This window comes from Antechinus flavipes, chromosome 1, assembly GCF_016432865.1.
Source record: "Antechinus flavipes isolate AdamAnt ecotype Samford, QLD, Australia chromosome 1, AdamAnt_v2, whole genome shotgun sequence".
NCBI classification, from domain to species: domain Eukaryota; kingdom Metazoa; phylum Chordata; class Mammalia; order Dasyuromorphia; family Dasyuridae; genus Antechinus; species Antechinus flavipes.
In genome coordinates this window covers 523,982,627-524,009,160 of record NC_067398.1, presented here as the reverse complement: position 1 = coordinate 524,009,160, position 26,534 = coordinate 523,982,627, and the positions used below count along the sequence as shown (strand labels likewise).

Sequence of the window (26,534 nt, the reverse complement as noted above, 5' to 3'; positions counted from 1 at the left end):
AGGAATTTAGATGCTACACTACTTGGTGCATATATATTTAATATAGATACTTCTTCATTATTCATTCTACCCTTTAGCAAGATATAGTGCCCTTCCTTATCTCTTTTGATTAGATCAATTTTTGCTTTAGCTTGATCTGAGATCAGGATGGCTACCCCTGCTTTTTTGGCTTCACCTGAAGCATAGTAGATTTTGCTCCAACCTTTTACCTTTAACCTGCATGTATCACCCCGCTTCAGGTGTGTTTCCTGTATACAACATATTGTAGGATTCTGGCTTTTAATCCATTCTGCTAACCGCTTCCTCTTTATAGAGGAGTTTACCCCGTTCACATTTATGGTTAAAATGACCAATTCTGTATTACTTGCCATCTTGTTGACCCCGGTTTATGCTTTTCTCCCTTCTTACTCCCTTACCCCCTCCCTTACCCCCCTTCCCAGTATTAAGCTTGTGAGCTCCCCTTGCTTCTCACAGCCCTCCCTTTTTCAGTATCCCTCCCCTCCCCTTAGAGTTCCCCCCCCCCAACTTACCCCTTTCCCTCCCAGTTCCCGTATTCCCTTCCACTTAGCTTATTCCTTCCTTTTTCACTTTTCCCTTCTCACTTTTCAATGAGGTGGGAGAAGTTTCACCATAGATTGAATATGTCTAAAATTCTTCTCTTACTGCCAATTCTGAAAGCAGTAAAATACTCACTATTTTCATTCCTCTCCATTCTTTCTCTCAGATATACTAGGTTTTCTTTGCCTCTTCATGAAATGTAGTACCCCCACTTTCCCTTTTTTCTAGTACAATGTCCTTTCCTCAACTAGTTTCTAGAACAAGGTATACATGTATTTTTTATACATCTTTACAGCCGAAATATAGTTCCCAAGATTAATCTTTACCTTTTTAGATTTCTCTTGAGTTCTGTGCTTGTAGATCAAATTTTTTGTTAAGTTCTGGCTTTTTCATCAGAAATAGATGAAATTCGCTTATTTCGTTGAATGACCATCTTCTTCCCTGGAAAAAGATGCTCAATCTCGCTGGGTAAGTTATTTTTGGTTGCATACCAAGTTCCTTAGCCTTTCGGAATATCATATTCCAGGCCCTTCGATCCTTTAATGTGGATGCTGCCAGATCCTGGGTGATCCTTATTGTGGCTCCTTGATACTTGAATTGGGTTTTTCTAGCCGCTTGCAGTATTTTTTCCTTTGCCTGAGGGTTCTGGCATTTGGCCACTATATTCCTTGGTGTTTTGATTTTAGGATCCCTTTCAGTAGGGGATCGATGAATTCTTTCAATGTCTATTTTACCTTCTGTTTCTATGACTTCTGGGCAGTTCTCTTTGATAATTTCCTGGAAGATAGTGTTCAGGCTTTTTTTTTCATCATACTTTTCTGGAAGTCCGATGATTCTCAGGTTGTCTCTCCTGGATCTGTTTTCCAGGTCTGTTGTCTTCCCCAGAAGGTATTTCACATCCTTTTCCATTGTTTGATTTTTTTGGATTTGCTTGACTGATTCTTCTTGTCTCCTCGAGTCATTCAATTCCAATTGTTCGACCCTGATTTTCAGTGAGGTATTTTCTTCACTCACTTTTTTAAGATCTTTTTCTAATTGTCCAATTGAGTTCTTTTGTTCTGTGGAATTTTTTTCCATTTCGCCAATTTTGTTTTTTAGAGAGCTGTTTTCTGTTTCCAGTTCACTAATCCTATTTTTCAAGGATTTGGTTTCTTTATCCACTCTCTCTTTAACTGACTTCTCCAGGCTCTTTTGCCAAGCCTCCCTCTCCTTTTGCAGAGCCTCCCTCTCCTTTTCCCATTTTTCTTCTAGCTCCCTTGTGAGAGCCTTTTTAATTTCCTCCATGAGATTCATCTGTGCTGAGGGATATAAGGTCTCCTCCTTCGGGGATTCACCTGGGGACTGTTTGTTTTTAGTCTCCTCAGGGTTTGGAGTCTGCTCTTTATCTGTATAAAAGCTGTCCAGGGTTAAATTCTTTTTCAGTTTCTTGCTCATTCTGTCTATTTATCAAAGACAAACTATCAAAGAAACAGAAGGAAAAAAAACCCTTGAATGGAGGCTGCTTTCTTTGGGGGAGGGGCAGGGTATTCGTGAGGCACAGGTCCTACTGTGCTATGGCGCCTGCGCACTGAGATCCGAGCGCTCTGAGATCCGAGCGGGCTAAGACACTGTGGGGGAGGGGTGGCCAGGTCCCGAGAAACTCCAGCTGTTTGGGATTGTATTCTTCACCCCCGGTGTTTTTAGCTTCTCTGCTGGGCTGCTGACTTGCTCCTATAGCAAAGCTCTCACCGCAGAGACGGCTGCGGTCCTACCCCCTCTCCGCTCCACCCGGTTCTGAGCTGCTATCTGTGCTCTGGTTGCAGCTGCTGCTACCCGCAGACTGCTTCCAAATACCGTCCCCGCCCTCGCGCAAAAACAGACCTTTCTTGACGAGTCTCAAGGATGGTTTCTCTTGGTAAGTAATTGTATGGTTTTTTTTTTCAGTCGAGCATTAATTCAGAGGCATGAAATGAAATGAATAGTGAGAGAAAAACACGGAGATTACACAGAAGTGTATTTCCTCTCCGCCATCTTGGCCGGAAGTATCATGAACTTCTGTTTTGTTTATTCAACCAGGAGTATAGTGTTAGTTAGCATTTATCAAATGTTTAAATAACAATTAGAACCCTTGTTTTCTTTTCCAGATTTAGCTGTTAAGAATTGTTGGGGGATTTTGTTTTCTATAGGAAGGAAGAAATGGTAATGTATAGAGTATGGTGGTTTTTGTGAGAGTTATAGCCTCTTGAGAAGAATAGAAGTAATATGCAGTGATCAATGACAAGGTAAAATGAGATGAGTAGACCTTATTTAATAAATTGCATTTCATCTGTATTCTTGTGTTTTGAATGTTAAATAAATTAAATCTTGTCTTCACAGAAGATTTAAAAATCCTAGTTTCTGTTGAAGTAGAAGATATAGATAATTGGGGGCTTATGAACAGTTAAAATATTCATAGATCTCATTAGGCTGACATCTGCTTCACAAATAGGCAGGTTTGCCTCAGCAGTCTACCATGTGGATTAGCTAAAGAAGTTAAATGTAAAGAAGCCAAAGGACTTTATTTTTATAAAGGATGTAGCGTCCCTTAAGGCTACTCTAACTGCCCATCCCTTAGTGGCCACGACTAGGCCTTCTGCTTTCAGGCTCCAACCCAGATCGCACAGAGACAGGCTGACCAGGAGGTGCAAACATTCTGTCTTTATTCAGTCATCCTCTCAGTGGGGATAGCAGGAAGCAAGAGTGAAGAGCATAAGAGAGCAAATTCTGCTTAAAGCTGTCCATTTATGCTGCCTCTCTGGGATTGCCTATGCCCAGCCCACTCAGAACTGCATAGGAGGAGCCCTCAGAAGGAAGGCTTCTGGAGTTAGTGCTGTATCCCAGGAGGAGATCTAGGAAGAGGACATGCCCCTTTCCATCTCAAGAAACCTATAGGGCTTCCTTAACTCATGCCAAACACAAACTCCTGCCTCATAGGCTAACCCCCTTTTTATGTCTTGCAGTCGCCCTACAAACTGATGTGGCACAGGCTCTGTGGCACATCTCAAAGAGAGAGCAATACTTCATTACCCCTAACAACTCTCCCTTTTTTATTGATAAGACTAAATGTTCTTATGTTGACAAATGAGAAGCTCTTCCCTAAGCACCTCTATAGAATTTTTAAGAATACATATAAAGCATCCTAGCAAAGTAGGCAAAAGCAAAAGAAGCAACAATACAAAAATGGCTACATAGAGCCCATGTGATATTATAGAAGGGGATGAGAAAGGAAGTATGTTAGTTCCAATCACTAAGCCAGTCTGTCAAGGTTAGTCATCTCCCTGCTATTGCGCTGTTTCAGGTGTTTCCTAGGTCCTCTTCTTCTCTTCTTCTTTGACCCCTGTTTTAATAGGGACAACTTTGCTTGTTCTTTCTGGAATCTAGCAGCTTTCCTCATCAGGATCTACATGACATAAATATCCCGGCCCTCTCCAAAGTACTAAGGATGGACCTTGCCAGTGTCCTTCCTCGTCCTTCCAAAGGACCTTTTGAATGTTCTCTGGTGCTTGAAGCATTGTTTTCATGGGGCCTAGTTTTCTGTCTTGTCAATAAGATTGTGCCAAATGTATCATTCTTGGAGTGGCCAGTATCCCTGTCCAGGAACAAAAATATTGTAGATATATAAGGCTTTATACGCATCTGCCTGTGTGGGCCATCGGGGATTCTGTCTCCTTCCTCCCCCTTTCTGTTTAACAAGGGTGGCCATCAATGTGTGATGGGCCCGTTCTACTAGGGCCTGATCCTGTGGATTATAGAAAATCCCTGTAACATGTTTAATGACAAACGTGGCAAGGAAGGTGGCCATTTGCTTTGAGATACAATCTGGCCCATTGTTGGTCTTTATGGTATTAGGAACTCTGTGAGAGGAGAAGCAACTATACAAACATTTAATGATTGAAGGAATGTTCTCATGGGAGGCCACTGTGGTCCAAAGGAATTTAGAAAAGGTATCAATACAAACCTGGATGGCCACACGGCCTATTTGTGTCACATCCATTTGCCACAAATCATTGGGGAATAAATTCCTGGGATTAACTTCTTTACTAGTAACTCCATTACTAGGAGAAATGGAACACACTGAACACCGTTTCATTATCTGTTGGGCATGTTCCCAGGTGAGGCCATAAAGGTGACATAGAGAATTAGTGGGTAAGTGGAGAAATTCATAGGCACGTTCAGGGGGTGTAGTGATCATGAGAAGGGAGCATTGTAAAGTATAGTCTGCCACTTTATTGCCAGCAAATATGCCTCCTGTATAGCATTAGTGAGGGTACACATGCAAGATGGAAATGGGATGTTTCCTAGTCTGTAAAATCAGCAGCAATTCAGCAAGAAGGTTAGCAATTGAAGAATTCTGAGGTTGTAGGACAGCATCCTCAATGCCTCTGAACACTTGGACAACATATATACTATCTGATATGATGTTAATGGGCTGAGGGTATCTTTTACAGGTCTGGAGAATAGTGAAAAGCTAATTTTTTTGGTGGATTCATAAGGAGTCTCTAACACCAGAATCTCTTTTGAGCGCTCATGATAAATTGAGGCCTTGCGGTTCTTAGTAGCATCAGTAACGATGTTTGCGCCTCATACAGGCTCATCAACAATTGTCTTACGAGGGGCTGTACCATAATATGGGACAGCAAGGGAAGGAGTAAGCATGTAGAATGGGGGCTTAGAGTAGCGCAATATACCCATGGCCAATAAGTTTGTATCATGACTTCTCTAGTTCTCAGTTCAAAGGGTAAATACAGTAAAGGTCTTTTCACTGTTAGATGAGAAGCTACTTTTACTGCCTCAAGAGCAAGTTCTCCCAGCATTTCAATATGGTTTGGTAATATCTTGTATGGTCTTGTCACATACACATATTCTAAAATTTTACTACCTTGATGTAATACCGTGAAAGGACTTTTGGTCTGCTAAAGAGACCTCTACAGGAGGTGGTTTCTCTCACTGTTTCAGATTTAGAAGCAAGAGCAATGATCTTATAAATTTCATCCTTCACAGAGGAGGTTCATTTACAAGGGGAGTTTAGATCAGACTCTCCTTTCAAGATGTCGTATAAAGGCTGCATCAAAGAAATAGGAATAGGGGCATGAGCCCTTAACCATTGAATTTGTCCAACTAGTTTCTGAAATAAGTTCAGAGTATTCACCTTGCTAATTGTAAGTTAGGTATCTGATTAGTAACTGTAGAAGTCCTCATGCCAAGCCCCAGGTAAATGATGGGATAGTTATGTTGGATCGTTTCTGGAGCTACCACCAGTCCATGTTGAGTGAGAAACCTTATGGTGTCTTTAAGCAGAATAGAGAGATCTTTCCCACTGCTCGTTGATAACAGTATATCACCCATATAATGCAGTATCGTGGCATGAAGCCATGCCTTCCTAATTGGCTCTAGCACTTGCACTATGTACATCTGACACAATGTGGGGCTAAAACACATCCCTTGGGGGGAGAACTTTTCATTGGTAGCATAGATCAGGTCCTGCATTGTTTATAGAGGGAATGGTAAAAGCAAATATTTTCTTATCCTCTGGGGCCAGAGGAATGGAGAAGAAACAATCTTGTATGTCTATTACTGTAACTGGCCAGCCAGTGGGTACTAGATTAGGAGATGGTATGCCAGGCTATAGGGCTCCCATAGTTTCAATAGTAGCATTAATGACCCTAAGGTCCACTGGCATTCTGAATTTCCCAGATTTTTTCTTTATGATAAATACAGGGGTATTCCATAGGAATTCCATAGGATGGATTTCGGTTCTATATGTCTAGCCTTTAACTGTTGTTGCACAAATTTTCCATAAGGGTTGGGCTTTGTCCACTGAGAAAGGACATTGGGGTATCCAAACCAGGGTGTTAAATTTCCATGTTAATGGTGTGGGCATGATATGAAAGGTTATACCCGATATCTAATGATCCCAATTAAAAATCCTCTGGAGGTGATATATAAACTGAGGACCGACAAGCCTTCAATATGTCCCTGTCCCATAGATTGTATCTGAGACCTGTGACTACCATGGGTTGGAATATCCCCTGTTTGTCTGCAAACTGCCAGGGCAGATCTTCTGCTGCAACCCCTTTAGATATAGCAGTTGCAAGGGCATCCATTTGAAAGGCACTGGAGCCGACATTCTCACATCTCTTTCTCATCTCTTCCAGGCCAGCCTCCTCATCTACAGTGAGCATGGCCTTCTGGTAGTTAGTATTAGCATTATCCCATGCCAATTCCTGTATAAGAATTCTGGTAATAATTCTGAGCTCTCACTCACTGAGTGAGCTCAATTCACTGAGCTCTCAACAGCCACCTGTAAGCGGGCCACAAAATCAGGAAAAGGTTCATCTGGGCCCTGTTTAATTTTAGTCATTGAGGGCCTCTGCTTTTCAGAAGCTTGAATTTTGCTAAATTCTTGTTGGGCACACTGGGACATAGCTGCATCTACTGCTGCATCATATTGCATTTGACCCTCATTTCTTTCATTTCTTTCATACCTTCCAGCTTTCTGTATTATTTGTCCTAAACTTGTCTGGAAATCGTCAAAGCCTCCACAAGGGGGCACAGAGGGAGCGGATGGGAGACATATCTACTCAGGGAGGGTAGGGAATGGAGGAGAAGGCCATGCCTTAGAGACAGAGGTGACCTTCTCACTGTTCATTTTTTCCTCCCTTGCCTTATCACCATCTTTGTTCTCAAGGTCATATGTCCCTCTGTTTAATTCCTCATTCCTCATCTTATCCCCTGCCTCCTCCTGTCATATCCATTTCTTGCTTCTTGCTTCTTCCTCACTACCTCTTCCTTTTTCATCCAATCCACCTCCTTATCTTCTTGTTTACTTCCTGATTCTTTCCCATACCTAACTTCTGTCTGCTCCATTTTATGGGAGAGGCTAGTCCTAGTGAGTGCTGGTTTACAATCCTCATTTGTTTTATGACCCTCATTTGTTTTATGACTCTCCATTTTCACTTCATTATCTACTTTTAATGGATTGCGGCTTGCACCTCTTAAAGTACTTCTGATCACTTGATAAATGATGTGATGCCATTCTGGGATGGCTCCCAGTGTTTCCTTATCATAGGAAGCCATATGATTACCTACTACCTCCCACTTTTTAAAATCAATTTCCAATCCTGCTTGCTTTACTATTCTATAAACTTCTTTCTCTAACACCTCCTGGTCTGGGACCCACACTATAGTTTATCCCATACCAAATGTTCCATTAACTAGAGCAGAGTTCTGTCTCCCTTCTCACCCTGTAAACCTGCTATAAGATGAGGTCCTAGCTGCATGGTCCCAGTTTGAGCGCCACTTGTAGCATCCCTTAAGGCTACTCTATCTGCCCACCTCTTGGTGGCCACAACTAGGCCAGGTCACTTGCCTTCGGAGTCCAACCTGGATCTCACAGAGACAGACTGATCAAGAAGTGCAATCATTTTGTCTTTATTCAGTCATTCTCTCAGTGTGGGTAGCAGGAAGCAAGAGAACAAGAGGGCAGGAGCGCAAGAAAGAGAGAGCTGCCTCCCCTCCAGGATTGCCTGTGCCCAGCCCACTCAGAACTGCATAGGCAGAGCCCTCAGAAAGGAGGCTTCTGGAGTTAGTGCTGTGTACCAGAAGGAGATCTAGTAACAGGACACGCCCCTTGCCATTTCAAGAAACCTAGAGCAGTTCCTTAACTCCTGCCAAACACAACCTTTTGCCCGAGAGGCCAAACCTCTTGTCCAAGAGGACAAGAGAGTTCTTACTTATGTCTTGAAAGTGAACAAATATGACACAGGAGAATACTTGAACATTGGATTTATTTGATAATATGAGGTTCTTCTTTGAGTAAATTTCATCTTTGCAGGTTGCAGATTTTTATACTCCTATGAATAGTGATGTAAATTCTTAGATACAATCAGATAAAAAAATCACCCATTAATGGTTAGATGATTGCTACAACTACTGAATGGAAGAAAGGGATTCAGAAGAATTAGGCAGATTTGGAAGATGTATACAACAATGTTTTGTTGGGCTTTAATCTAGTATTTTATTTTTCCCAGTTACATGTAAAAACAATTTTTAACATTCATTTTAAAAACTTTGAATTCCAGATTCTTTCTCTTTCTTCTTCCTCATGTCCCTTCTTATCACTCCCATCCCCACTGCAAATGCAAGCAACACATAGTCATACATTTCTATTATAGTCATGTCGTGAAAGAAAACATAGACAAAAAAAAAAAAAACCTTCAAGAAAAATAAAGTAAAAAAAAATACGCTTTAATTTGTATTCAGATATCATCAGTTCTTTCCTTGGGTATGGATAGCATTTTTCATCAACAGTTTTTTGGAATTGGATCATTATATTGCTGAGAATAGTTAAGTCCTTCACAGCTGCTCTTCTTGTAATATTGATGTTACTTTGTAGATAGTATATTTCTCTTTTCATTAGCTTATGGAATTCTTTCCAGGTTTTTTCTGAGAACATCCTGTTTATCATTTCTTATAGCACAATAGTATTCTAACACAATTACATATCACAGCCTATTTAGCCATCCTCTACTTGGTGGACATCCCTTTAATTTCCAATTCTTTGCCACCAGAAAAGAGCCACCACAGATATTTCTTATATATAAAGGTCCTTTTTATTTTTTATTTCTTTGGAGATAGAAACCCAATAGTGGCATTGCTACATCAAAGGGTATGAATGGTTTTATAGGCCTTTGGGCATAGCTTTACAGAATGATTGAATTAGTTCACAACTCCACCAACAGTGCATTAGTAACCCAGTGTTTTGTACTAAAAATTATATCTGAGCCAACATCATTTGAAATTTTGGATCATAGCTTCATATATAGTAATGATGGACTCTGAGAGTATGAGATTGAGTATACATAATAAAAGTTCTTAAACATGGGTTTGCTTAGTATCTTGAAAATGTAATAAAGAAGTCTTTAAATTGAAAATAGAGAGCTAGCTGTACATATAAAATGGCCTGCATAGTTCTTACAAGTCTGGTACTGTAATGATTACCAAGTATAATATAGAAAGAGAAGTAACAGAAATGTTTAGTAACTCTTGGGAGACGATATTAAAGAGAGATAGAATCCATAGTTTTAGATATCTTTACAAAAATACATAATTTGTATGTAATTAACAGTATACTAGAGGACTTAATACTAAGAGGAAAATAGTGCAATATATATATAGCTCTCCTGACTAGACTATAGCTCATGAAAGATATATCTTAATCAGAAAGAACAGAATATATAAAAATAAGGGTAAGAGATAGGTTAGTAACATAGTATATTAAGAGATATATAAGAAATCTAGGAGCTATAGTAGAGAAACTTGATGGAGAACATTTGGGTAATGATCATTGAGAAGAGATATTTTGAAAGATGTATGCTGTAAGACTACTTGGAACTTATGACTTTCTGATACTGTACCATTTGGGGCCTTACTTTATCTAGATACTTACTGTAACTTTTTCGGTCAAAAGTAGAATGGTAATTACGTCTTTCATAAAGTAGAAGAAGCTATGAGGGAAGAGGGAACTACTGTTGTGGATTTGATTCTAAACAACAAGAAATTATGATGTGGAAAGCTGCTGAAAGCAACATGTATGTTGCAGAGGGGCTTTGAGAAATTCATATTTTTGAAAAGATCTGTCTAAAAATTTGGAAAAAAATTCGAATGATTGAGGATGAATACAAAAAAGTAGCATTCTCTCATAAGAATAGTGTCAGGAATCCTTAAGTCTTTGGATCATTATTCTAAGTGAACAATCCGAGGTCAGTACTGGCCCTTGCCAGTAATTTAAAAAGAATTCCTTGGAAGATTGCTTCCCATATTAATTGACTCTTGTAAATGACAATTATTTCTTAAATTTTTTTTTTAACTTTTGTTTCTAAAAGAAGTTGAGAAAATCTCCCTCTTTTTTCCCTCAATAGTAGCTTCATAGTTAAATGTATACATACATATGGCCTAGCACTTCACAGAACCTGGTATCATAGCTAACACCACCTTGTTGACTGACCTTGAATAAATTAGAAAATATTCCAATTTCATACCCTTATGCTCCTTGACCAGTTATTATTCTTAAAGACCCCAAAGTATAGATTTGGAGGTAGAAGTAATAGCATTCTTTTATCCAACAATCATTATACTGAAACTCTCCCAAAAGGAGAACATCATCAGACATTGAATACTTTTCTTGTAAAAAAGAGAGAAAGCTGGAAAGTTTCTCTAAAGCAGGAGAAGAAAAAAAGAGGGAGAAAGGGAAGAAGAGAAGGAGAATGAAGAATTTGAAGAACTTTCATTATTTTCCCAATTTGGATACAGACTTGGATATCTGAAGCATGTCATTCTGCATTGTCCTATAAATCTCAGATTGGTGGTAAAGAATATCCTTTAATAAATCTCTTTTGAAGGTATAAATTTTATTCTTGGATTTTTTTCTTTTATCCTTTCCTGATATAAACAGGAGGTTATCATATAATCATAGTAACATAGATTTAGTTCTGACAGGAGTAGAGGCCAATATTCCAATTCCTTTATTTGACAGATTGAGGAACTGAAACTCAGACAAGTAAAGAGATTTCCCCAAAGTCAGTTATAAAGCATCTGTTTTGTGTCTGGCACTGTGCTAAGTAATGGGGATACATAGAAAGATAAGCCACACACTTTCTTTAAGGAATTCACAACTCAATGGGAGAGACAATTTACAAACAAGTCAGACCCAGAATAAATCAGAAATAAGCAACAGAGTGAAGGTATTAGAATCAAGAAGTGTCAGGAAGAGTTTCCTGTAGAAGGTGGGATTTATGTTGGAACTTGAAAGAAGTCAGGGTATCCAGGAGAATGAAATATGGAAGAAGAGCATTCTAGGCTTGAGCATAGCCAGTTAAAATGCCTGAAATTGAAAAATAATATCTTCTGTGAAGAATAGCCAGTGAGCCAGTATTACTGTATTGAAGAATTTGGGGGCTTGAGAGGAAGGGAAGGGAAGGTATAAAAAGACTAGAAAAATGGAGGAGGGGGGATAGGTTATGAAGGGTTTTGAATGCCAGATTGATAAAATATAATTTTATAATTTATCCTAGAAATGATAAGAGTGATGGGGAGATACTGGAGTTGAGAGAGAGACAAAGAAAGAGGAGGGAGGGAGCAAGGCAGAGGGAGAGAGAGACAGAGAGAGTGTGTGTGTATTTTGGGTGATATAGTCAGGCCTGAGATTTAGGAAAGTCACTTTTATGGCTGAATAGAAGGTGTACTAGAGTGAGGACAGACTTAAAAGAAGAACTTAGTAGGCTTTTGTAATAATTTAAGCAGGAGGAGTTGAGGATCTGCATGGATGGTGGCAGAATTATAAAAGAGAATATATTAGAGAGATGTTGCAAATGTGAAATCAACAGATATTGACTATATATGGAAAGAGGAGGATAAGAGAATGTGAAAACTTGAGGATGACATCCTCAGCAATTCCAAAGTCGATTCAAAATTTTCATGTCTAAAATTTCATTAAGCATCATCATTTGGTGCATTCATAAGCTTTGGAAGAGGGGGTTGAAATAACGGTAAGAACAGTAAAACTGGTAGACTGATGAGATGGTATTTAGTTTGTTTATTTTTCCTGTAAAATTTGCTTTGTAATGATTTCTTTCATTTTTTTCTTTTTGAACTGTTGAATTTAATTGTTCTTGATATTTGGGATAGTTGACTTACTTTTCTTGGTTACTTTTTATTTACTCTGCCATCTTCTTAGTAGTTTACAACTTCAGTGATTTTATTTTGTACTAGTAGGTTGCTTATAATGGTATTAATTTTTACTAAAGCACTATTTAAAATTTTGTTTTTCTAGGAAGACATCACCATATATTCAACTAAATGTATATAAATCACTATATATTTAAATTAAATAGAGATAATTTTTAAGATAAATAACATGATTTGGGCGGGGGAGGGCTCTTTTTAATCTATAAAGTTCAAGTTTTTAAAGTCCAAGGCACAATTATTGGTTCATCTTTATTTAGTAGTTACACTGATTACTATTTTTCCAACATAATTTTTTAAGCTATATGTAATATCCTCTAATTATAGTTTACTGTTTTACATAAGGATATTTACTTTATGAAAGGAATATTTTTTGACATGTCTTTTATACTTGTATGATAACAATAAGTAACAAGTCATTCCATACATGTAATAAAATGGACCATTAAATTGACTTACATCTGTGCTATAATTATTTTTTTCCCTTCTTCTATACATAGGAAGTCTTTGGAATTTATTTACGTTTTCAAGACACAGCTGGCTCTGAAACTGCTACAATGCCTGAGAGTAACAGATGCACCTCATTTTTATGGACTACCCTCCCTGGAGAGAACATTACAAGTAATGGTTCATATCACAGCAGTCCCAGGTTGGAGTTCTCATTCCACTGTAACTGAGCCATTCTCAGTTTGTACAAAATACTTGTCAGGCCTTCTTGAGGTAGATATACTTTCTATTGCTATTGTAATTATTATTTGGTATCATTAAATCTATTTTTGATATTTGTTATGGGTTTATTAATTTTTGAAAACATTCACAATAGCTACATTTAAGGGGAAGCTAGGTGGTACAGTGAATAAATTCTGATTTTGAAGTCAGGAAGACCTGAGTTCAAATCTAGCCTGAGACACTTAATACTTACTTGCTGTGTGCCTCAGGACAAGTCAATTAAACTCAATTGTCAGCCAAAACAAAACAAAACAATCGCTACATATTTGAAACTAAGATTTTGAATTTAGTTTTCTCATTTAGGATTCTACATTAACTAGTTGCAGATGAGAATAAGAACAAACATCAATAATAATCATAACCCAATTTAATTAATGCATATAGAAATAGTCTATATCTCCCCTATTTAGAAAAAAACAAATTTAAATTTAGGGGTCTTTTACTAATTTTTAACATACTGTTTAATGAATAATTAGCTGCCTTTTTAAATAAGTAATAGTATAAATATTGACATTTGAATAGATATTCAGCCTTTAGCTTAACATAACAGAATATAATTTAAAGTGAAGGAGAAAGAAGAATTTGATCATTGCTGTGGTTTCAAGTTTGTATTATGTTGTTATATGTTTTCATTTAAAGTCTAGCCTGCTATATTTTGCTCTTAAACTTAATAATGTTTTTGTTATTTCTTTAATACATCAAAAATGTTCTATTTTTTTCCAGACTTTTTTTAGTAACTGACAAATTAACCCTTAGTTATCCTGTACTAATCAACAAAAATAGTCCCTAAAACAGCTTGACTAGAATAGATTTAAGTTTTGATTGAATAGTTAGAAATGCTTAAGGAAGAATATTAAAAGTAAATAGAAGGATTTCCAAATCACTTTGGGGTTCAATTTGAAGTTCAAATGTATTTCTTATTAAGATATATTCCAAATTCATTGAGATAATTTCTGACAGAAATGGAGATACCAAGTTGATAAGTACTCTGAATAAAGGGGAAAAAAAATGTAATCTTGTTACTTAGAGTCTTAAATGTGATATGCTGTGATTATAGGATATTCAGCATAGCATTTCAAATGAAAAGTGGATTGTGACAGAGTTCTGAGGAATCTAGTGGGATTAGTTACAGTCAAAAGATCTTATATATCTTTTTAAAAGAAGAAAATTCACATTTCTATTTATATTGCACTTTAAAGTTTATACAGAGCTTTTCCTCATAAAAATCATTTAAGTTATATACTATAAATATCATTCTGTTTTAGAGATGATGAGACTGGTCTTGTTATATGTTTTTCCTTAGGTCACACATAGTTATAAGTATTGACACATCAATGTGGACAGTTAGATTTAATCTTCTTTTATCTGGCTTACCAGCAGCCTTTCTCCATTTGTAATCTTTAACATTTTACTTTAACTTTTCCAGTCCTTAGTGATTCATCAGGAAAATAAAAATTTTGGACTAGATAGCTTGGGTGGCACAGAGGATACTGTGTCAGGAAGGTCTGAGTTCAAATTCAACCTCAGTACACGTATGGTTGTGTTACCTGGGGCTGTGTTATTCTGTATCTCAGTTTCCTCATCTATAAAACAGATAATAACACCCACCTCTCAGGATTTTTTTGAGAATAAAATGAGATGATATTTGAAAATGATTTGAAATCCTTAAAGCTATAAGCACTAGTTAATATTATTAGATAATTTCCAAGATCTCTTCAAACTCTAAAAGTCTTTGTTTCCATGATATGCCCAGGGTCAAAGAACTAGAATTGTTCTAGCTTATCTTTAAATATATTTCTTGATTTTCGATCCAGTGCTCTTTGGACTTCTTCACCTTGCTAAAAATTATAATGATAGTTCATGTTATGTGTTACTTTACATTTGGCAAAACACTTTCCTTACAACAACATTATGATGTGGGTAATACAAGTATTATTTGATCAGTTGAGGAGACTGTCAGAGAGATGAAGTCACTTATTTAAGATCATAAGGCTAGTAAGTGGAAAAGCCAACATTTGAAACTTTGTCTCCTGACTTAAGATCAATATTCTTTCAACCATATTTCATTTATTTTTTCTAATAGCCAAATGGCATTTAATAGATATTCAATTAAATATCCATTTGTTTAAATAACTAATTTAATGTTACATTATTTTAACTTAAATAAGAATCAAGTTGTGGGTATGAAAGTTAAGCAATGTGACAATATATTTTAAATCACGTCATTAATTTTGCTAAGATTCTGTTAGAGGAGCATACCATATATCTTTTATCCAAATTCTAAAGGAAAAATACATTTCAAAAGAAGGTTATCTTTTTATGTGGTCAGAATTCAGTTCATTGACATCAGTAGAATTTTCTTTTCTTCTTTTATGCTACTCTTAGTAAAGCTACTTTGCATTTGTTTTATATTTGATTTTCAGGTTATTTCTTCCTTCTATGTGGAGCGAGGAGGAACGGCTATGTCTTTCATGGGAAAAGGTGTCACAAAGAGCACAGTTCTTTGCTTGTTACATTTGTCCCATGAGATGATGAATCAAGCCAAAATCTTGGTGAGAGACCTCAAAGCTGCCCTTGATTTGTCATCTGTATAGTTTGTTTAAAAAACAAACTGCTGTTAAGAGTTCTGGAAGTGGGTTCTTAAATGAAAATATATCTCTTTTCATTTCCCTTTTATAAAGCAAAGTGATAATCAGTTAAGATATTATTTAGAATTTTAAGATGTTTAAATTAATATGGGCTTCATTTAAATTGTATTTTTTAAAAGTAATGACTGCATTCAATAGAATAACTCAATTTTAAGTAATCATATTTAGAAAAATATGCTTATAATTTTAATTACAAATTTCAGTGCCTGATTTTTAGAAACGTTTCATTTAAATAACTTTTTAAAAGCAGTGCTAAATATTGTTTATTGCCTTTTTTGTTATTTTTAAAAGTAGAATTAATCTACAATCTATTTACTTCAGTGTTTGATACTTTTAAAATTAATTTATTAAATTTAATTTTTCTTTCTTTAATGTAGGATTGGATTTCAATGTGGTCCTTGCCTTATGACAGTAACAATCTTAATCAACAGGGACTGGCTTGGTTGATTCCATTATGGGTTGATAGGGATCCAGAGGTCAGTATAAAATTGGGATCTCAACTTTTATGTTATTTTTAATTATGTGTGAAGGTATAAAATAAAAACATTTCAAATGCAGAAACATATCAGTGGCTTTATTTAAATAATACATATATATGTGTATATATATATATATATATTTATATATACTTATACACACATGTACACATACTTTACATATTTCTATACACACTTACATACATACCTATACCTATACATATATTAAACTAAAGAGATGGAAACCCCAATATGTGACCTATTTTATAATATTCCTTAGTTATAATAAACCTTTTCTCTATATGGAGACTCATCCTTATACTGAAGTTACTGTCATTCTATTCCTACTGCTTTCAGTACTGTTGTTTCTCAGTTTTGCTATTCTGTGAGACTATTTTCCCTCTTTCCCTAGTTCTTTTCCCAGAATATTTCTTCCTACTGCCTTCTCCTTCCTAGGATGTCTGTTCCTGCTGCTCTGGTTTGTGTAGGAGTCCTAGTCTGTGTTGGAGGGTAATAGGAAGACTGGCATACCAATCCCCTGTTGATGAAGTTGTGAATTATTCCAGCCTTTCTGAAAAACATCTGGGAATTGTGAGAAAAAAGTGACTAAAATATCAGTTTGTTCCAGAGATATCTGTTCTACTTTGACCTTAAGAAGGTAAAAGATAGAAAGTTCCTATAAATATTACTCCATTAAATTATTCCATAAAAATTATTCACAGTAAAAAGTGCTGACTAAAGAGAGAATTGATAAGCAAATTATAATAAATAAATGTGAAGGAATGTTATTGCACCTTATGAAAGGAAATCAAAGAAACACAGAAAAACATGTGATTTGATGTAGAGATGCTAAGCAAGGAAAACAGCTTCTACAATGACAGCAATGTAAATGAAAAGAAACAGTTAAACAGAGCATCTGTGACATCATAAAATCTCAAAATGTACAAACCTTGGCTCTTGAAGAGACTTGAGAAAATTTATCTCTCATTCACTAGTGGAATGTTGCATATACTGTTTAATACATTTGATGAGTCAGCTGCTTTTACTGAATTTTATTATTATTATTTTAAAAAATCTTTGTCACAAGGGAAGGCTGATTTGTTAGGGAAAATGAGAGGGATGCATAATCATATTTTAATGTAATATAAAAATAAAGGAATAAGGAATTTTTTTTTCAATTTTACAAGAAAAGATAATATCTAAATTTAAAAATCAAAGCACCTAAATTGTACTTAAAATTTTTTTTAAAAAACATCTTGAGTACTCTTTTTAATAATGCAAATTTTCTTTCAACATTATTTGGGGATATGCTGTTTATCATTTAAAATATTTTATGGTATAGTATTATAATTTATCACTTTTAACATTATTTCATTGTGAAAACTTATACCTTCATTAATTGGAAACTAGGATTCATTCTTATTGGTGCAAAAGCTTTTCAGTTTTATGTAATTGATATTTTCTGTTTTATCTTTTGTAACTTATAGTCTTTGCTTAAGAATTCCACCCAACCCCCATAGTTCTGAAAGGTATCTCCATCCATTTTTCTGTTAAGTGATATGAATGTTTATATTTGGGTCATAAATCCATTTAGAATGATTGTGGTATAAGGTGTAATATGCTGGTCTAAATCTGATTTTTGCTAAACTTCTTTCCATTTTTCCCTAGTACTTTTTGTCAAATAGGTAGTCTTTCACTCAAGTAGTTATATTCCTTGGTTTATCAAACATCAGGTAATTGAATTTGATTATTTCTAATTCTTGATTATCTGTTATATTTCATTGCTCTACTTTACTATGTTTTAACTATTACCTAATAGTTTTTTGATGATTGCTTTATAGTACAAATTGAGATCATTAAGTACTATTTCCCCATCGTACTTATCTGTTTTCTTATTTGCCTTGAAATTCAAGCAACCTCTTCCTGTTTGAAATAAATTTCATAATTGTAGTTTAAGTATTGCAGTGCATCATAAATTATTTATATAGTAATGTCCTTTTATTATATTGGCATAGCCTAACTATAAGCAACAATTTTTCTTTCAATTATTTCAGTTTTCCAAATTATAATTATATGAGCCTTAAAAATATTGTGGTAAGATTAGATCCCAAATATTGAATACATTTTGTAGTAATTTTGAATGGTATTTTCCTTTCTATTATTCCTTCTTTGTTTTTGTTATTACTACAAAGAAATATTGTTTTGGGGGCTTGCTTTTATGTCATATTTTATGGAATCTTTTAGTTATTTCTGTTTGATTCTTTGTTCATTTATTAATGTCCTGATTGAAACTTAATGAAAGTTTCATAATGAAAGTAGGTTGTGCAATGGATAGGGCACCGTCCCTGAAGTCAGGAAGACCTGAGTTCAAATCTGGCCTCAGACACTTAACACTTCCTAGTTGTGTGACCCTGGGCAAATCATTTAACCTCAATTGCCTCAGCAAAAAAAAAAAAAAAAAAAAAAAGGAAAGAAAAAGAAAGAAACTTAATGAAATGGGAAACTGAAGCAATTCTCTTAGCAAGATAACATTTATTTATAGGAGTCCTGATGCTTCTCAAAAACCGGGTCAATGGCTTTCTTCCATTTATTCCAAAGAGTATGAACAGAAGGATAGCTCACCTTCTACAGGTTTTAGAGAGGACAGAACAAATATCAGAACAGAGTTGAAGATATGGGACTAGGCGCAATTGGTTACAAAGATGAAGCACAGGAAATGACATGATTGGTTGGAAGTTTGATAATAGGCCTAGCAACGAACCTACTCCCACATTCTCTTATTTCATGAGACTAAGATGGGCTCATTATTTTAGTACATTTGCAATGTTTAGAGATCATGGACTAGATATTTTTGGACAGTAGACCAGATATCCTTGAAGGATAACATGATGTAAAGATGTTAGACTCAGCTCTATTGTTTTCACCCACATCCTTTATGATCAGTTGAATACCTTGAGGCAAGAAATGATTGGCAGAAGAACTGGATTTTTTAAGCTTATTCCCATTACAGACCAACTGATTAGAGACAAAGGATCATGACTTAAGAAATTACTGGATAAAATCAATTAATTGTAAATAGGATCAATAAAAAAATGATAAGGATCAATATAAATCTCACTAAGGTGATTTTTATAAACCCTTGTATCCAAATAGGAAAGTTTTGTTTCCTTATATTTGTGGTTTTAATTTCTGTTGGTTAGTTTACTGATGTTGATAGCATCTAAAACAATGTTATATAATAGTGGTGAAAAAAAAAAGCAATCTTGCTATTATCCCTTTATTTCTTGGGAAAGTTCTAATATTTATCCATTTCTAATGATGCTACTTTTTGATTTTAGATATGCATATTTTTAAAAAGATTTCTTGGTCATGCTTCATAGAGTTTCTGGTGTAAATAAGTGTTGGATTTTGTCAAATGATCTTTCTTTATGTCATCACATAGTATAGTTTGGGACTTTTAAATAAATAGAGTTGTGTTAATTATTTTCAAGGATGTTGAAGCATTTTTAAAAATGCCAGAGTTTCCTTAAAATTATGACATGTAGCATGAATTTTTCTATTTTTTTGCTTCATTTTCTTAGGTGCTATTCAGTATAATATGTACTTATGTGGTAGAAAGATTGTCCAATTCATTCCCACTAAGTAGGTTAAGAATATATATTGCTCACTATCCCTGAGGATACCTTAAAAAGTAGTAGACTCCTTTATGATTCTTGTAAAAATATAAATCATCAGTCAGTTTGTGAAAGTTATTTTTATTTATTTTTGTCTATGTAGCCAATACCCTAGTAATCATTTAGAATTATGTATTCAAAGAGTACATCCATATGGGAACTACACAGATGCTGAGTCTATGCACCTACCTTAAATGGAGGCTTTTAGAGAAACTCTTCACTTTGTCCTCCACTTAGAGGGGAACCAAGAGTAGATGGTACTGATGAGGTATGAATATCAAGACTGATATGGTCTTGCAGGATGAAAAATTCCTTAAAGGGGTGGTGATTAAAGGGATCCTAACGAGCAGCTTTTAATTATGTTAGACTACTTGAATCAAGTTAAGTTCTATTTGAAATATCCTAAAACCTGTAGAAATCAGTAAAAAAGTTTAGTTTAACATATTTTAATTTTATTTACTAGGTAAGATTCACTTCCCTGGCAATTGGAGCAAGTCTAACTTCTGATAAAGATGGATGTATTGCCTTAGCTGAGAGTTGTCAAAACATTTCTGGTGGACTTTGGGCTATGGTGGTGAACATTCTTCTGGATCATTCAGAATGTAGTATGGTTCGCAGAGAGGTACGTCACCTATTTTATTCATTTGAAAGTGTATTAATTCAATAATCTAATCTCATATACAACTCACAAAAGTGGAAATGTTTGACTTTTTCTTTTTGAAATAGTTAAAATTTGTTCATAGATGGTATAATCCTTAGTGCTTTGTACATTATATAGTTCACAATAGGTGTAACATTTTCTGATGCTGTAATAACTGCTATTTGATGTGCTTTAGAGACTACTGATCTCTGATGGATCACTATCTTATTGTGATAAAGAAGCTTATGGAGCTAAATGAAACTATGACTTATGCTATGCAGAGTTACCCAAGATAGACAAGTCAGAATTAGAATTCTTGCAAAAAGGGATTCATTGGAGAAGAAGATAGCAAATCACTCCAGTATCTTTGTCAGGAAATCCCCATAGACAAAGAGATTAAGTTAGAGGAAGTGATGGAATTCCAGCTGAGCTATTTTAAACCTTGAAAGATAAAGCATTAAAGTGCTACACTTAATATGCTAGCAAATTTAGAAAACACAACAATGGCCACTGGGAAAAGATCAGTGTATGTTTCCAGGCTTAAAGAAATGCATTGTCTAGGAATGTTTAAATTACTGAACAATTGTGTCTATTTCATATACCAAGGAATAAAGAGATGACATAGATCTTACATTGAAATATTGATATTTACAGCATTAGATCTTCCTTTTATCATCAGGCATATCCACAGTTGAGTTTCGTTTTGACTTTGGCCAAGCCACTTCATTAGTATCAGAGATACTTGTAGTTAATATGCACTCTTTTCCAGTAGCACATGGGCACCTTCTGACCAGAGGGGCTCATCTTCTGATGTCATCTCTTTTGCTGAATGTGGTCAAATTGGAGAAGGAAAGATTAAATATTGACATGTTAGGTATCAGTGTATTCAAATGGATGATGAGAGTAGATGAATTTAATGCAGGTGATTATTATATATACTACTGTGGGTAATAATCCCTTAAAAGAAATGGAGTAACCCTCATAGTTAATAAAGATGAAAAATGTAGTACTGAGATATAATCTAAAAAATGACAGAATGTTATCTCTTTGATTCCAAGACAAAGTGTTCTACATCACAGTAATATAGGTCTGTACTCTAGCCACTGATAACCAAAGACACCAAAATTGATCAGTTTGATGAAGACATGTAGCATCTTTGGGAAATAATATCTCTCAAAAAGATCACATTCATCAAATGCTAAAACAGAAAACCAGCAGATAATTGGAATAACAAGATTTAGAGAACAAAATGAAGCATAGATGAGACTAATGGAATTTTGTCAAGATAGCACTCTGGTAATAGGAAACTTTTTTTTTCAACAACCCAAAAGGCATCTTAGCACATAGATATCACCATATAGTTAATGAAAGACTGATCACATACTTTGCAACTAAAGTTGCATTAATTCTATACAGTCCATTAAAACAAGATTTGGAGCTAACTGTGACTCAGATTATGAACAACTTCTTGCAAAATTCAGACTTAAATTGAAGAAAATAGGGAAAACCATCAGACCATAGAGATATGACCTAAACAGCATCTCTTACAAATGTGAAGTGAATGTGATAAATAGATTTAAATGATTAGATCTGGTAGATAGAGTACCTGAAGAACTAGGGGCAGAACTTTGCAATATTGTTCAGGAAGCAGCAGCAAAAAACATTCCAAAGGAACAAAAGAGCAAGAAAGGAAAATGATTATCTGATGAGGCTTTACAAATAACTGAGGAAAGAAGGAAAGTGAAAGTTAAAGGAGAATGGAAAAGATATATATACACCTAACTGAATGCAAAATTCCAGAGAATAGCAAGAAGAAAGGTTTTCTTAAATATTTAGTGAAAAGAAATAGAAAGTAATAGAAAGGTAAAGGCAAATCTTTTTTTAAAAAATTAGAGAATGTCAACAGACATTTTCATGCAAAAATGGACACTTTTAAAAACAAAAATTGTAGGGCCTAACAGAAAGAGAAGAAATTAAGATGAGGTGGCAAGAATAGACCAAAGAATTATAAAAGGAAGTTCTTAATATTACCAATAACCATGGTACTGTAGTTATTGATCTAGAGCCAGGCATCTTGGAAAATGAAATCAAATGGGAAGCTTTACTAACGATTAGGCTAGAGGAAGTGATGGAATTCCAAGTGAGCTGTTATAAACCCTAAAAGATAATGCATTAAAGTGCTATACTCAATATGCCAGCAAATTTGGAAAACAAAACAGTGGCCATTAAATTGAAAAAGATCAGTGTATGTCCCAGGCCTAAAAAAAGGCAATGCCAAGGAATGTTTAAATTACTGAATAGTTGTGTCCATTTCATATGCAGCATATTTATGCTTAAGATTCTTTAAGGGAGGCTTCAGCATTACATGAACCAAGAATTAGCAGAAGAGCAGAGTATTTTTCAGTCGGAGAATGTAGAGACCAAATTGCCAAAATTCACTGGATTGTAAAGAAGGCAAGGGAGTTCTAGGAAAACATCTACATCTGCTTTGCTGACTATGCTAAAGCTTTTGATTGTGGAGATCACAGCAAAATGTAGCATGTTCTAAAAGAGATGGGATCATCAGACCATCTTGCTTATTTCCTAGGAATATATATGAGATCAAGAAGCAATAATAGTTAGAGCCAAACATTGCAACAACTGATCAGTTTAAGATTGGAAAAGAAGTATATTGTCACCTTATTTATTTAACTTATAGAGTACATCATGCAAAATGCCTGGCTTGATGAATAGTAAGCTAGAATTAAGATTGCCAAGAGAAATATCAGCAATTTCATATATGCAGATGATACCACTCTAATGGCAGAAAGCAAAGAGGAGTTGAGGCCTCTTGATGAGGATGATAAAGGAGAGTATAAAAACTGATTTGAAGCTTAACATCAAAAAAACCTAAGGTCTTAGGAACTGTTATTATTTTCTGGCAGATAGAGGGGCTAGAAATGGAAGCAGTGTAAGACTTTAGATTTCTGTGCTCAAAGATCCTTGAAGACAGCAATTGCAGGTATGAAATTAAAAGACACTTCCTCATTGGAAGGGAAACTATGGTAAATCTGGGCAGCATACTAAAAAATAGACACATCACCTTGATGACAAAGATTCCTATAGTCAAAGCTTTGGTTTTTCCAATAGCAATGTATGCTATAAGAGTTGGACTATAAAGAAAAGTGAACTCCACAAAATAAACATGAATTGTAGTGCTTAAGAAGATTTTTGAGAGTTTTTTGGACAGTAAGATCAAGTTCAGAATATACATTGAACGGTCAAATATTGAAGCTGACGCTTAAATACTTTGGTTACAAAATGAGAAGACAAGAAGGTAAGAGGAAGCAGGAAGTCAGAGGTTGAAATGGATAGACAGTGTCATGAAAACAACAAACTTGGACAAATTTTGAGACATTGTGAAAGATAGAGGGCGGTAAATTGTTGTGGAATCACAAAGAAAAATTGGATATGACTGAAGCAAGAGGCTACAGAAGACTAAGCTGATATGTACTCAGTGTTTATATTAATTTGTCTCTAAAACATCCATCTCAATTTTATGGAGAATAATCTATTTAGCATTTTTATTAATCATATTTCTTTGAAGATTTTATATTTTTTGAAAAAGGCATATACTTTTTTGTAAAAAAAGGGCTTTATTGGGATTTTATTTTTACATTTTCTACATTTTTGCCTATATTTCTCTACCTTTTCCTTCTCAGAGAGTCATCCTTTTTAATTAAAAAATATTTAAAAAGCAGGAGAAGATGAAAAGAAAATCAACAAAATCAAATCTGCTGTTTCTAGTATTTTTCTACAACAAAAAATATTGCTACAAATATTTTGGTGTCTTTGGAGACTTTTTTTTTTTAATCAATGATCTAATTCTTCATAGTAGAGTACAAAGTTTTCTTGGTAAAAACACTGGAGTAGTTTTCCATTTCCTTCTCCAGTGGATTAAGGTAAACACGTTAAGTGACATGTTCAGGGTCACAGAGCTAATCAGTGTTTCAGGCTGGATTTGAACTCAAGTCTCCCTGACTTCAGATACAGAAGTCACCTAAATGTCTAGTTGCCTCTTCCTGGCATTCAGTATGAACTTAATAAGTACTAATTAATTGACTGATTGGATATAGGCTTAAATATAGTTGGGATCACAGAATCATCACAGGATCTAAAATTGAGGCCTTAGAGATTACTGACTGTCTTATTACATAGTTGACAACACTTAATCCCTGAAAAGTTAGTTAATTGGCTTGTTCAAGCTCACATAGGAGCAGGTATTTGAATCTAAGACACCTGATCCCAAATCGAGCAACAATCTTTCCAATACATCAAGTTACTTCTCCATGTAGGAAATGTCAGCTCATATTCAAAGCTATTTCTTCTGATTCTAAATCTAGCTGATATTCCCCTAAAACCAGGCATATTTCACTAAATTCCATTTGAGAAAAGATTCCATTTCTCTTGTAGATCTGGTTAATTTTTTAGAAATTTTGTCCATTCTGTACCCACTCCCTTCCTTCTCTTTTTCTTTATTTCTCTCTTCTTTTTTTCCTCCCTTTTTTCTTCCTTTGTTCCTTCCTTCCTTCCTTCTTTCTTAACTACCTACCTATGTGAAATATACATTATTTTTAAAGAGTGGTGAATGCACACATTCATTTGAAAATAAATTCAATGTGTCTAAAGATACTTGTGGTAATAATAGGCAATTTCTGTATTTGGGGATTGATGTTATAGAAATTTTTATTAGGTTTTACCTTTATATATATATATATATTTTTAGCTTCAGAGTTACTGTCTTAATTATTCTTTTTCTGTGATAAATATTAAAAGTAATTTACATCAACTAATGGGAAATGATAAAATGCTATTTTAATTTAACTTTCAGTAAGTTAATATGAATTATATTAATTTTTTCTTTCATGTTCCATATTTCAAGTAAAGTATTTATTGAGAGGACATTTTCATGCATGCTTAGGTATTTTGATTTTACAAAGTTGACATATAGTAACTAAATGATTCTTAGTAGAGATAATTCATATTTTTCATTTATTGTCTTGAAAACACTAGATATTAAAAGAGTAAAAGGAAATTCACTGAGCAAAGTAATTGTGTACTTTTTTTTAAGGTCACCATCTTATCTATAAAAATGATGTGATTATCAGTGTTCATGATGCCCATGAACCATAGTCATAAACTTGTTTTACAACTGATCTAAGATATACTAGGCTACTAAATTAATTTACATTGGTAACTTTTGATATAACAGCAAGATAGCAGTATTGATGCCCTCTTCACTTTTTTAGGCTGCATTTATTCTTCAGAACTTATTAGTGATTCCATTGCCTACAGATAACAACCACGATTATTCTTGGCATGTAAGTAATTGTTAAAATCATATTAATGTGGTTCTGATAGGTGAAAAGTTTTTAATAGCATTTGCTCATTGTAAAATAAATTTAAAATGTTTGTTATTATGAAGACTTTCAAAAAAACAGATTTAGATACGTTAATAATGAACTACTTACTTCAGCTACTACAGATAATATTCTAGCTCTTTGATAAACAAGATTTTAAAATTATTCTCTTTAAAATACCTAACAAATAAAAGAAAAAATTCAAAATAATTTTGCTTTTAATGAAATGTATATTGCTAATAAATTTGTTTGTACTCCTTTTTATGAGTAGAATAGTTTGATGTTGGGTCCCCATTAGATTGGTTAGTTTGTGGTCTAGATTTTAATTCAGCTTAATGTAGTGCTTAACACTGCTAGGTATTTTTTTACTGATAAAAACCAAAAATAATGTAAAGATCATGCCCTCTCTAACCTTATTGGGAGATAGCAAACTATATTTCTGTCCTTTTATCTGTTCAAAAGGTAATTATCCTTCAAAGACATCTCAGTCTTAGCTTCATCTTTTTCTGTTCATTTTTTTTGCCAACTATTGGAAATACTGACACAAAAGAAACAATTCCAGCAAGCTTGCCTTCTACTGTGAGGATATAATATGATCATAATTAACAGATAGTACAGGAGAATTTAGAGAGGTAATAGGGGGATCAAGG

At 34.7% G+C, this 26,534-nt stretch overlaps 1 protein-coding gene across 1 annotated transcript in view; it reads left to right on the top strand.

Moving 5' to 3' along the window:
- Positions 1-26,534, top strand: part of RTTN (rotatin) — a 235,447-nt gene that overhangs the window by 103,657 nt on the left and 105,256 nt on the right. The window contains exons 28-32 of the mRNA XM_051973949.1: positions 12,819-13,038; positions 15,471-15,599; positions 16,073-16,171; positions 20,309-20,467; positions 25,774-25,845. Of these exons, the coding sequence (XP_051829909.1) occupies positions 12,819-13,038; positions 15,471-15,599; positions 16,073-16,171; positions 20,309-20,467; positions 25,774-25,845 (679 nt within the window). The remainder of the gene's footprint in view (positions 1-12,818; positions 13,039-15,470; positions 15,600-16,072; positions 16,172-20,308; positions 20,468-25,773; positions 25,846-26,534) is intronic.